General features: G+C 38.8%; 1 protein-coding gene across 1 annotated transcript in view; it reads left to right on the top strand.

The window, feature by feature from the left end:
- Positions 1-292: 292 nt before the first annotated feature.
- The window catches only part of LOC116697559 (general transcription factor IIF subunit 2), a 45,829-nt gene continuing 32,652 nt past the window's right edge, over positions 293-13,469 (top strand). Inside the window, exons 1-4 of the mRNA XM_032528844.1 lie at positions 293-491; positions 1,030-1,103; positions 1,218-1,236; positions 2,985-3,129. Coding sequence (XP_032384735.1) covers positions 426-491; positions 1,030-1,103; positions 1,218-1,236; positions 2,985-3,129 — 304 coding nt within the window. The 5' untranslated portion in view covers positions 293-425. The remainder of the gene's footprint in view (positions 492-1,029; positions 1,104-1,217; positions 1,237-2,984; positions 3,130-13,469) is intronic.

Genomic DNA, 13,469 nt, shown 5'->3' with positions numbered 1-13,469 from the left:
TGATGCCTGTTTCACATTCGCACTGCCCTCTTGGATTTAAATTAGACGTTTGATATTGTTATGATCGTAAGTGTGAGGGCATTTTTAATTGTGTATTACATTTTAAGTTGAACATTGTTATCTGTAATTCCAGTATTTATTTTAGCTTACTCATCTAAAAAGATGTAATAGGCTATATTTCAAAATAAAAGCAAAACCATTAGAAAACAATTATTTGCAGGCCCACACAGAGTGATACCCCCTTTTAAAAGGTCTGTCAACGTTGTTCTAGTTTTATTGTGAAAGATGAAACAGGAAGTTTTATTTTGAAGTTATTCTAATTAATTGGGGACTCCTGCCTAAATTGAGGCGTTTACACGTATCCTGCTAACGTTAGTTCTTGTTTACCGTGTACAGCCTTTTGAAACTCTGACAACATTTAAACTATGTCCGACAAAACGGAGGTTAATCTAACTGGAGTCAAGCAAAGTAAAGGCGTGTGGCTTGTCAAGGTTTGTTCACCACCTCCACCTAACAGTTAACGTTTGTTCACCACCTGCACCTAACGGTAACAGTTAGCTACTTATCCACCCGTCCCAACAACCAACGTAAAGCAATGTTAACTGAGCTAATTTAGCTGACGTTACCAGTTTCACTAATTAAAATGATTTTTTTTCAATGTCGAAATTAGAAATTTGACGAAAGATAAACGTCAAAGCTCGTGTTGAGTAACATGCCAATTAATATTGTGGTGTAGCCCTACATGTTTACCCGTGTTCTGACAATTTATGCTGCCTATTGCCCAGTCGAAAAATGCCACCATAGTGCAGGTTCCAGGATGGCGCAGGGCAGCCCTACTCTGCCTCAGATTGGTTTACCCCTACACCAGACTCCAGCTCTGACAAAACGGACTGTGGCAAGGCGAGACCCTGATATTCGTAATCTCCCAGGCTCACCTCTAAGTAGCACATTTCGTTAGGGAGCACATATCGACAGAACACCTGTTATCTTAATACAAGTGACCTCTTAAATTGCCATATCTCTCACCAGGTCCCCAAGTATTTATCTCAGCAATGGGACAAGGCCACAGAAAAAGGGGAAGTTGGAAAAATTACCATTGGAAAGTATGTTGTGGAAATGTTTAAGCTTTTAACACATTATTTTGATATGCCTAAATCCTGTCCTCATTATCAGTATCGGTAATGCACACTTTTTCTGTCTTCTCATCCACCTGACAGGAAGCAAGGCAAAACAGAGGTGAGACAGCTTCATATAAACTTCACAGACAGCTATGTGATTTTTTTTTTTTTTTTTTTTTGATTTTTTTTTGGGGGGCTGGACCAAAACTCTCTCCCTCTGCCTGTACTTCTGGTACTGAGTGAGGAAGTCCATTGGTAGAAGTGAAGGCGATGATGTGAGTGTTGGTGTTTCCCCATTGGCCTTTGCCCTTTCAAAATGTATTGGTGGTACGCAGGCTTTTACCTTCGCCATTTCCCATCAATCAGTTGATCAACAACTTTGGATGTTGTTGTTGCTGCCATCCGTTTTAACTGTTTTGATGCATAGGAAAGAAAAAAAACGTTCACCAACAGCAGTGACACAAGGCAATTTCTACATAAAAAAAAAAAAAAAAAAAAGTGGATGGACATGTTTTGATATTTCATCATATAAAATTTGGGGGAATTGAAACTCCAGGAGAACAGGGGGGAGAGAGGCAGGAAAATGAAAAGGGTTGGCAAGCAGGGGATGAATATTTTATTTTTATCAGAATTATATACTTTACATTTGATATACTACTTTTCGTAATACGAGCGGAGCTCCGTGGCACAGCTTGGGCTGTATGAAAAGCACAATTGCTAAACATGGGCGCCAACAAGACAAGCCTGTGAAAGAAAAACTTTTCAAAGAACAAAAAGGAATCGGCCTAAACATTATAAAGAAAGGAGAAATCGTCTTTGAAAAAAATAACCATCTGAAAGTAGCGCAAGGAAATTATTAGGTGCTGGGGGAAAAAATTGATACAGCATGGTATTGCAATTTTTTTCCACGGCAATAATGTATCGATACACAGACGCCAAGTATTGATCTTTTACAATATATGTTGGTCAGTCTGTCTGCTTGACAATCCCATTTTGCTGCAATACAACAATACAAAGTGAGATGACTAGACAGAGAAATGTATCTTTTTAGATAAAACAGATGTTGACAAAGTTTCCTTTTGGGGAGATCTTTTGAAGTTGGGAAAAGGTAATGAATTGCAGTATATTGCAATATGTTTAAAATCACAATAATATTGTATCGTGACATAAGTATCATGATGATATTGGATCGTCAGGCCTCTGGTGATTCCCACCCCTACACATTTTGCCAGGGAACTTAAGTTTCACTTTTAGTTTCTGGCGCAATTTTTACATTAGTCAACGTACAGTGCAGGTTTAAATTTGCAGCTCCTCGAGACCACCATTTGAGGCTGTGGTTCATAATTGTCATGAGGTGCAACCTAGATCTGGTCTGTTGAATTAATTAGACAATAACACAATAAGTCCCTAAATATTTGTCTCAAACATATCTTTACCATGTCAAACAAAAACAAACAAATATTACTGGGACCACTACAGATGAACATTTAATATCTATATTCACATTATAGACACCACCGCTGACTATCCCTGACCCTTGTTAAGGATTTTCACCCATTCATACTGCATATATTATATTTGTTTTTAACAACTGAGTAATTTGTTTGCAGTTATTTGCCATATTTCATTATTTTGGTTGTTTTTCTTTCAGTGATTTATTGAATGTTTTGTTTGGTGGTTGTTTTTAATGTATAGCAACACAAGTTTTGGGTAGACTTCAGGAAGAATAGCTGTGGCTATGGCCCCAGCTAATGAAGATCCCCCCCAAAAAAGGAAATCAATCATATCATAGTTGACCTTTATGTGATGAATCAGTTTGTTATTAATGACTAGTCAGCAGGGCCTTGACTCAGCTGTGTTTCTCAGGTACGTTTCAGTCTGGATGAGGAGCTGACGGCACTGGGAGATGTGGGGGAAAAGGATGCATCACTGCAGGTCCCAAGGGATCATTCCTTCACAATGCACACAGTGGATGGACAGACCATGGCCGTCTTCAGCCAGAGCAGTGCAGGTCAGTCTTCGACTCAGCTGTTCCAGCCCTCATTTCTCTTGTGCTAAATAATGTCATCTGAAACACATGTGTAAACCTCATGTTGTCCTCGGGTCAAATTGACCCATTTTCCTATATCAATATTCTTTTTAACTATCCAATTCTAATCACCCAAAATAATATGATTGATTCCACACAACGCTCTTTGGCAAGTACAAATCTCTACTTTTATTAATTTTGGGGTGTCTTATTCAATTTTATAGCATTTGGAAAAAAAAAACTGAAGTAGTTTCAAAATAGTATTGAGTAAATATTGACATATTCCTGTTTGTGATTATCCATCAACATACCTTCCTTTAATTTTAGTCTAAATAATTCCCAATTCCTGCTTTTCTAACTCAAACATTAGATAACATTTCCTATAAATGACGTTTATTGACAATAAATTCCAAATAGAACTGTAAAACAAAAGTTAAGAAGTTAGTGTTACGTACTGTTGAAAAAGTAAAAAAAAAAGTGACAAACATTGAAAAAAGTGTCAAATATTGAAAAATGGGACACAAATTTAAGAAAAAGTTAAAAACATTGATTAAAAAAAACAAGTGTTGATTTTGACGGAAGACAACGCAAGGGTTAATGGGGGCTGGAGGGTTCAAATAGATGCAAATAGATTTGACGGTGTAGGGATTGCTGTGACGCTATACAGGGCAGTGTGGTTTGTAAACGCAATAAAAGTTGATATCCTAGACAGATGTGATCTAAGATCTACTGCAAGTACCTGCAGATTAGTAAGTGTTAAACAAGTTAAGCAAAAATAAGGCTTCCCACAAACGTCTGACATTATTATGAGGAAAGTGTTTGCTTGTAATAATAGTTTTGACATTGATTCAGAATGAGGATGTTGCTGTTTCCCAGAAGAAAAGGGCCAAAATATAAAAAGTAGTTCAGACTCAAGACAGAGGGTAGAGTTTAGGTAGTCCTGCATTGCCAAACCTATCTCCACAGGGCTGCGGAGGAGGGTCTGGCTGGTCCACGCAACATTCTGAGATAGAAGAAAAAGGTGCTCTGGTTATGGGCATTTCTTTAGACCAATCACAACCGTCTTGGGCGGCGCTAAGTGCTGGAAGCATGTACGGTACCTCTGCAAAATAGCCTCTGGTAGGAACTTTTTTTGGTGCAACATGGGCATGTATGGAGGCCAGCTCTGGGACTTGAAAGGCTTTTGATTGTGTGATTAAAAAAAAAAACACACATAAAAGACAGATTGTCGGTTCAAGCTTGAAGTATGTTCCCCGCATTGACCGGAGTTTAGAATGCTAATGGATGACATCCAGCAGAACCTCCGGCGGCACCAGAACAACCTCGTAGATGAAATATCGTTGATTTATACTAGAGTTTATTTAACTTTTGTTAAATATAAAATAGAACGTGTCTTAGAAAATAGTAGTCTGTAGTAGTATGTTAATTTACCTGATTGAGCTGCAAATATTAATCAATGTCAACTTTTAAATTAGTTGCTAACTATTTTGATAATTGATTAGTTGGTTTGAGTAATCTTTTTTAAAACAAAAGTAAAAAAATTCTTTGATTCCAGCTTCTTAAATGTGAATATTTTCTAGTTCCTTCTCTCCTCTGTGACAGTAAACTGAGTTTCTTTGAGTTGTGGGCAAAACAAGACATTTGAGGACATGGACAGGATCATATTGAGCTTTTGGGAAACACTGATCCACATTTTTCACCAATTAATGACATTTTAAAGACCAAACAACAGATGGAGTAATCAAGAAAATATTCAACAGATTAATCAACTATGAAAATAATTGTTAGTTGCAGCCCTAGTTAAATCATACTGAAACAAGCAAACGCTTTGGAGCTGTTTAGCTTACAGCTTATAGAGAAAACCAAAACTCACGGACTTTACTCAGAATAGTGGCACATGACATTACAGATTTAACTGTCCTTTGTTTTTCTACTTTTCTTATGCTTTCTTGCTTTCATTTTTTTTTTTAAAGCTGTTGTTGATAGATTCAACACTGTATAATTTGTGAGAACACGCAGAGTTGCTTCTGATTAATAGAAAACATTTGCTGCCAGCCATGATGAATCATACATATACATGAGCTAAGGGGATTTGCGGGGATTTGCATCAGAGTTTAAAAATAGCTGTATGGTGAGCGTGTGACCTGGTAAATTTCAATAGTTTAGGGTGTTACTCTTAATGTGATGCTTCTATTTGATCACGTTCGTGTCTTTTTAAACGGCCTTTGAAAAGGAATAAAATAAAACCAAAAGGTTTCCATAATTCAATGAAAAGTTAATTTAGTGAGACATTAAATAAATAGCAGGGTGCAGGCTGTTTAAATCAGTAAAATGTCAAAAGAGGTTGATACCTCCCAGGGTGCCAGTGCTCAGTCACAATGAAATGACTGCTTCTCATAGTATTTTTCAAGCACTGCCACAGGTGCATGTAGTTGGGTGTTGTTAGTATAAAAACAAAAAGCATGATTTAAAAACATTTAGTCATAGCCAAAGTAGTTTGAAGCACAAATATTTACTAGATGGCAATTTACCAAAACTAGATGAAAATTGAAATTGTGAAACTAAATGGAGCAGTGTATAGTTCTCTAGTGCAGTTTGGAGTAAAAAAAAAAAATGTGTGTGTGACAGGACTTTATATATAACCCAGCAAAAACAGAACATGTAAGAAAACCGAAAAATTCTTGGTGATCTATATAGACTGGTAAAATATTCTCATCTTTTACTAAAGAAAACTGCAAAAATGTACTGTATTGGGGAAGCCGCAGTAGTTTTATTTTTATAGTTCCGAATTATGGGTTTGTTGATGTTAAGTATTGCAGAGAACGCAGAGTAGTCAAAGTCAAAGTCAAAGTCAGCTTTATTGTCAATTTCTTCACATGTCAAAACATACAAAGAAATCGAAATTGCGTTTCCCTCTATCCCACGGTGACAACAAGACATTTTAACCAATTTGGTCCACAGACAAACATAACATTAAAGGGTAAACAGTATAAAAAGTAAAAATAAGAAGATATGTACAATGAGGAAAATAAGAGCAGCAGAATTTGAGTTAAGAAAGTGCAATTATGCATACAGTTGACAGTCAATGTAATGTGCAAAAGTCAGGCGGTAGCATAGTGGTGCCGGTATGTAAGAGCAGCAGAAATGTGTTCCCAAGTGTTTTCAGGACAACAAAAAGTGTGCAATGTGTGCAAGTGGAGTAGTGCAAGGCAAGGCAGCCATTTTGGGTCCAAAGTCCAGGATATTTATATAACTGAGGGTAGGGGGGGGAGAGAGTTCAGCCTCCTAACAGCCTGGTGTATGAAGCTGTTTGTGAGTCTGGTGGTGCGGGGAGCGCAGGCTTCTGTACCTCTTTCCAGAGGGCAGTTGGTCAAACAAATTGTGAGCGGGGTGACTTGTATCACTCACAATTGTGGTGGCCTTGCGGGTGAGGTGGGATGTGTAAATGTCCTTCAGGGAGGGGAGTGAAGCACCAATGATTCTTCCAGCTGTGTTCACTATGCGCTGCAGGGCTCTCCTGTTGTATTCAGTGCAGCTTCCGCCCCACACAGCAACACAGCTGGAGAGGATGCTCTCAATGGTGCCTCGATAGAACGTGGTCATGATGGCTGGTGGAGCACTTACTCGCCTGAGTTTCCGCAGGAAGTAAAGGTGGCGCTGAGCTTCTTCGCCAGTGATGCAGTGTTGGTGGTCCGGGAGAGGTCTTCACTGATGTGCACCCCCAGAAATTTGGTGCTGCTCACTCTCTCCACCACAGCACCGTCGATGGTCAGTGGTAGGTGTTGGATGTGACCTCTCCGGAAGTCAACCACAATCTCTTTAGTCTTGCTGACGTTCAGCAGGAGGTTGTTGTCCCTGCACCACGTGGTCAGAAGGTCGACCTCCAACCTGTATTGAGTCTCGTCGTCCTTGGTAATGAGACCCACCAGAGTTGTGTCGTCGGCAATTTCACCATGTGGTTGTTGCTGTAGGTTGCAGTGCAGTCATGCGTCAGCAGGTGAAGAGCAGCGGGCTGAGCACGCAGCCTTGAGGGGCCCCCGTGCTCAGTGTGATGCTGTTTAAGATGTTATTTCCAACCCGTACTACTTGAGGCCTCTGACAGAGGAGGGTAGTTCATAAAGGTAAAATTTAAACATAATTGACAGATTATTAGTGGAAGAATTATATATGCTATAAATGTGTGGTTAAATAGACAAATCCAACACTGTTTAATAATAATAATAATAATACATTTTATTTAAAGGCGCCTTTCTTGGCACTCAAGGACGTTTACACTTCACAAGAGATGTGCTATGAATTGTCTGCTAGAATCTAAAGTACTGTAGTGACACAATCAATAAATCAATCGATACATTTTTATTTGTGACATGAAATGTCCTGCTGAACCCTGCTGCATTCCGCTACGTCCATATATGCTCCGCCACGCTACATCCTGTAACTCCCTGCAGTGCCCTGCTGTGACATGAACTACTACAACTACCGTTTGTAGTCACTGTTCCATTATCTTTTTTGTGACTATTATTGCCACTGTGCATCACACCCCCTAACGGCACCATCAGGCTCCGCCAACCAAGAGCCTGGCTCTGCCTGAGGTTTCTTCCTAAAAGAAGTTTTTCCTCGCCCCTGTCGCACTAGTTGCTTGCTCTTGGGGGAATTACTAGAATTGTTGGGGCTTTGTAAATTATAGTTTGTTCTAGACCTACTCTATCTTTAAAGTGTCTCGAGATAACCTTTGTTATGATTTGATACTATAAATAAAATTGAAATGGTACAAGTAATAATTCAAGGAAAATGTAATCCCATCAGCTCCTTCAACTATTGCATGATTCGTTATGAAGCAGAATGTGGCAGTCAGATCAACGCACAGAAAAAGACTCACGTGGTGGAATGACATCGGCACTCCAAGATCCAGCCAAGTCTCGACCTTAACCAAGTGCGGTCATGTGTTTAAATTTATTTCCGTGTCTACAGTTAAAGTGCTCATATTAGGCTTTCTGGCTTTTCCCCTTTCCCTTATTGTGTTATGTATCTTTGTGCATGTTATAGGTATAAAAAATGAAAAGATCCACCCCAAAGGGACTTACCATCTTCCAGAAAAACACTGTTCATAAACTGCTCCCAACAGCTCTATTGTAGTCCAGCCTTTACTTCCGTGATGAATGTGCGTCACTTTGTAACACATGATGTATGCTCGCCTAGCTGCTTGTGTGACATGCCCAAATACTCTGCTTCTGACTGGCTTGTAGTACTAACCTAGGTATTGCGCATGTGCGACACTCAACAAAGATGCAATAGAAGTGAGATGCCTCAGTCTGTAGCTAAAACAGAGACAGGGCTCAACACGGTAAAAAGAGGAGCTGCAACAGTGTGTAGTGCAACAAAAATAGTGGTTTTTTTGAAAATTTAACTATATAAACCTATTCTGAAATAACATCTAAATACATGAACCTGAAAATGAGAATACTGCGATCACTTTAATGTTGATTGAAGACATTTTCATCTTTTACAATAATCATCATATTTTCAGTTTTTGTTCTCTGTGATGCAATCAGGTTCTTATCCAGGTTGCATGTTACCGGGGGTCGAGGAAGATCACAAAGCAAACCCACTGTGTCAAAAGGTTTTAGTTTGGTTGTGAACCTTATCCCACTTTGACATAGAAAAGGGGAAAGAAACATAAATGAAATCCCTGGCCAGCTATTGAGATGTGGATGTTTGTATTGAGGAGCGAAGGGAACTTGAATGAATGACCTATTACGTTGGTTTTAAATCATGACTAACAGCCAAGAGAAACATAACAATCATTTTCTCATTAAGCAGCTGAGCAGACAGTAAAACAAGGTACAAGCAAACACAGGAGCACATTAATTAGATTATTTCTGTTGGCAGCAGAGCATGTACTGTAGCAGGAAAAGCCTCTTAACACACTTGGTAGTAGAAGGAATACACTGGATCACTTTTGTTTCGGTAGATGTTAAAAATTATATATATTCACTAAAGTTAAGTTCATTCATGCTCTGAACTTATGCTATGGGTGTGGTGTGCATAAAAACAAAGAGGAAAAAAATAATAATTGTGTCCGCTGCACCTCTTGGTGTGGTGAACATGCTGTACTCTCGCTGTTGTTTATTTGGTTGTCATGACTTTGCAAGTGATTGACATCCTGTCACAAGTTGCTCATCCTCAAAGAGGAGAGAGAGAGTGGACGACCGTTCGTTTGAGTTTATTCAAGCGGACAGCTCTGCAGAGTTGTGTAACTGTGACTTCATGACATTAAAATTTTGAAGCATTTTGCACAACAGGCTGTTGGACAAGAAATGTATCTAACAAAATCACTGCTAATCCTCCGTTTGGAAATTTAATCAGGATGGTCTAAATGGCAAATTGTTCCTCAGCACCATACACATATTAGTTTTTAACAGTTTATAATGCAATACATTGTCTATACTGGTTTGAAACAACCAGGGGTCTTTGTTGCGTGTTAAACCCTCTTTCCCTTCTTATGGTTCCTGTCCATCTCATTTGTGCCAGTAAGGGCTAAATGCCAACCATCAGTGATATAAATGGGGTCCACTTAATAATAAAAACACATGTATAACACAAAACGCAGCTTCTAAAATGACCATTATGAAGATTATAACTTATATTAAGGTATGATTTATTCCTGGATTGTTGTATTGGACTGCATTAGTTTGAGCTAGCTAGCAACTAATTGTATAACACCCGGTCCAGATGAAAGGAATATAGAATTTCTCTTTTAGTGCCATTACAACAGGTTTCTCATCAGCCACATCTGTCATTATCAGTAAACTGTGTGTATTGCTAAGTGAAAGAGAGCTTTCTCTTCATCAGGGTGCATCCTACAGCCACAAAGTTTATTCTATTACCGCCCTCGTTCACTTAAATTCACCCACACTTGCATCTGCATTAATACCTCCTACATTTGATAATGGATTTATCTCTCTTGGATGTTTCTCTTTTTTTAGCAACACTAGTAGACCAACAAATGAGTTTCAGTTTAGGTGTCAGAGAGAATCAGCAGTATATGTTTTATTTTGTGTGGAAACATGGCATTCAGGGGGTGTTTTTAAAAATAAAAAACCTCTTGGTTTTTTTCTTAAAGGTGTCAGTGCTCAACATGGCTGGCTTGACTGTGAAAGTGCACTAGAAACAAGAAGTAGGATAATGTCCTCCTGAGATGTGGTGGTGTGTAGTCTCTATTTACCTGACCCACAATCTGCTCCGCCCCCATTGCCCACATGAAGGTGTACTGTATGACACCGGCCTCCCACTCACTCCTACAGTCTCGCTCTCTTCAAACACACACACACACGCACGCAGCAGGAGCAGCAGATTTCCGGCCCCACTCTCACACTTTTTGCCTCACACCTACACAAATTTTACAGATTCTTGACACCTTGGACAGAGCATGTCTTTAAAAAAAAAGTGAGAATCTAGTCAAATATATTATCAGCTATCTGCTTTCAAGAATTTACCTTTTGCTCATAACGTTTTATGTAATCACTTGAAATCACCAAATATGATTCAAAGCATATACCCTTGCTATATCCCATATATTTCATCTCTTTAACTATATAACCTTTACTGTGCTCATTGTAGCACATTTAATATTAAATCAGTGTATACAATCAATGACGTGATGTTAGGACCAAGGCAGCTCAGCCAATAGATAACCCGTGCGTGCGTGCGTGCGTGTGCGTGCATCAGGTCGTTCAGGAAGCCCTGCATGTGTAATTTCATTGAAGACCGGAAATGCATTGCAGATGGCACAACTAACTTGATGGATAAAAGTGTATGGTGTTTCTGGGAAAATAAATAGTTTTTGTATTTGTGTTAGTTACAGTGTTTATTTTTGTTTCCCCTGATTGCCAAGACTTTGCAGAACAGATTTAAATAGCCAAAAGTCTTGTTTATTATTGTTCTTTGTGGGATATTAATACATTTCTGAGATTTAATTTCTTAGTTATTTCTTTTGTCTTTACAAACCATTACATAACTTCATACATTCATGTTTGTTAGGACTATAAAGACATGAATGATTCATGTTACATCCCTGCAGCATACGTTGGTAGCCCAGGTTGTCCTGAAAAGGAAATTGTGTAATTTGATTTGGGTTGAGGTTATACAAGCATTATTATACAACGAGATCAGGCAATCCAAAGATTGGAAAAAATGGCTTACCACTCCCACTGCCAGCTCTTGGCCACAAAAGACATACTGTACATTTTTTAGATTGCAAATTAGTTGTATAAAACAGTGGAGCAGATGAAAGTGTACTTGTTAGTTACCTGGGAAAAGGTTGTTTTTTTTTCACAAATTCCAACGTTTTAACAACTTGCTTATTTACCAGTTTTTTGAAAAAAAAGGACAATGATGAAATACATTCTACTTAGATACTATTGTAGCTGGCCTTGTGCTGAATACATACAAGTCATTGTACTGTTCAAATTGACAACAATATCAGCATGCTAAAATCAACAGTGGGCCTAAAATACCCTCATACCCCGTAGGGTTAAATTGTTTCAATGCCAAACCAGGCACAAGCATTTATTCTTACTTACTTATCCCCCAGAAGGGGCTCAGCCAGCTCTAGCCATGTCCATTTGTTTTGTGTCTGTCCATGTCCATTTAAACTATGTAATCCAGCCAGCCATGCAGATTCTAATCCCTATTATACAAACATTTCAGACTCTGTATAATCAATTCCTCCCCTTCTGTTATACAAGTATTCAATGCTAAGGCCGACCACTGATGATTGATACGTACGCGAATAGTGTCTGACATGGCTTTTGTACTGTAAGGCTGCTAGCTAAATGTTCCTCCATTATTTTCTTCCCTCGTTCTGCTTTGTTCTGGCAAGAACCAGGTATTGATAAGAGGTTGCTAGGCAACAGGCTTAGTTGCCACAGAAGCGTGCAGGGGAGAACAGAAAGCCAGAAAATGTTCTGCTCTGTTACTGTATGGTTTTCCTTCAGCTTTCTCTGAGGTTTTTCACTAAATCTGTGGAATCCTTGAGTCCTTTTGAAATAACTTAAACCCACACCTAGAGAATGTTTGCATTCATTTAGTCAATTTTGTAAATTATAGACTTCAGGAGTTACTTACGTATTTTAACTTTGAATACCTACTTTGACACTTTTGTTTTAAATACAAACATTCATTTTAAATTTGCAATGTCAGACTTTTTGCTATGTTAAATGCTTCATCAGGACTGTGTTGGATCAAATTTGACTGACAGTGCTGGCAACACAAGCAAACAATCCCATGTTATCAGATTTTGGTTGACATGTTGTTAAACTTTGATTGGTCCACTGAAAGATGCCCCTGCATAATTAAGCGTTACACTGTCTGATTAGCTGACGTCAGCCACTGCCAACATGGTGATTATTGGAGCAACCGAGATCCGACCGCTTTTGAGCTTCATTTTGGCTCTTCAGAAACCTATGGGTGACATCACAGAGACTACAGTATGCCCATATTTCATACAGGCTATAGAAATAACCCAAACTATTGTAACTTTGGAAGAATATATTTTTTTTCATGTAGGACCTTATCTCTCTACGAGAGTATATGAGAAATAATTACAAATTATGCGGTTTATGCCAGCCGCCTAAATACTTTTACTCTCAGATTCTGTTTTTGGTGAATTTGTCAACGTTGGTGCTGTGTTTTTTTCCAACGGCAATGACAAAGCATTTTAAATTTGCTACCGCTCCTAGTCATGCCTCTGACTAGTGTCTTTTCCCTAGCAACTCCTGAGACATCTGCCATGCCAAACTGATTGGAAAAACCAGGATTTCTTTGAAATAAAGTCCTAACATGTAGTATTGTTGCAGTATGTTATCCGGCAGACTCCTGTGTCTCTGTGTTGATAATATCAGTAAGATAGTTTCCATCCACCTATTTATGCACAATTTCAATTTGGCTTGACTGAGGTGGAAATGCTTTTGTACCGATTAAAAACAAAATGTGACGAAGTGCAATGGTAACAGCCTTGGTGATGTAACCATGATGTATTTTTGTATAGTTTGTTTAAAGGAATAAACAGCTGTTGTCCTGCTACGTTGTTGTTGTTTGAAATTCCTGTTGTGTAGTAGCATCAGGCCCAAAACCGTTGGAACGGCTCAGGCTGTTGGATCCTGTGCAGACTGTCGTAGGTGTTTTATTGAAGGAGCGTGGCTGGCTTAGCTTTGTAGGTTCATTCCAAAAGTGTGGCTCATGAATCGCTGAGGGTTTAAAGATGAATGTCTCCTAACTGGATACCGATTTTAAAAAGCATGACTTTGTAGTCAGATGACAAT

The sequence above is a fragment of the Etheostoma spectabile genome, chromosome 11, assembly GCF_008692095.1.
Source record: "Etheostoma spectabile isolate EspeVRDwgs_2016 chromosome 11, UIUC_Espe_1.0, whole genome shotgun sequence".
In the NCBI taxonomy this organism is placed as follows: domain Eukaryota; kingdom Metazoa; phylum Chordata; class Actinopteri; order Perciformes; family Percidae; genus Etheostoma; species Etheostoma spectabile.
Note: the sequence above shows the minus strand (reverse complement) of the source record. Positions and strands in the feature narration are given on the sequence as shown.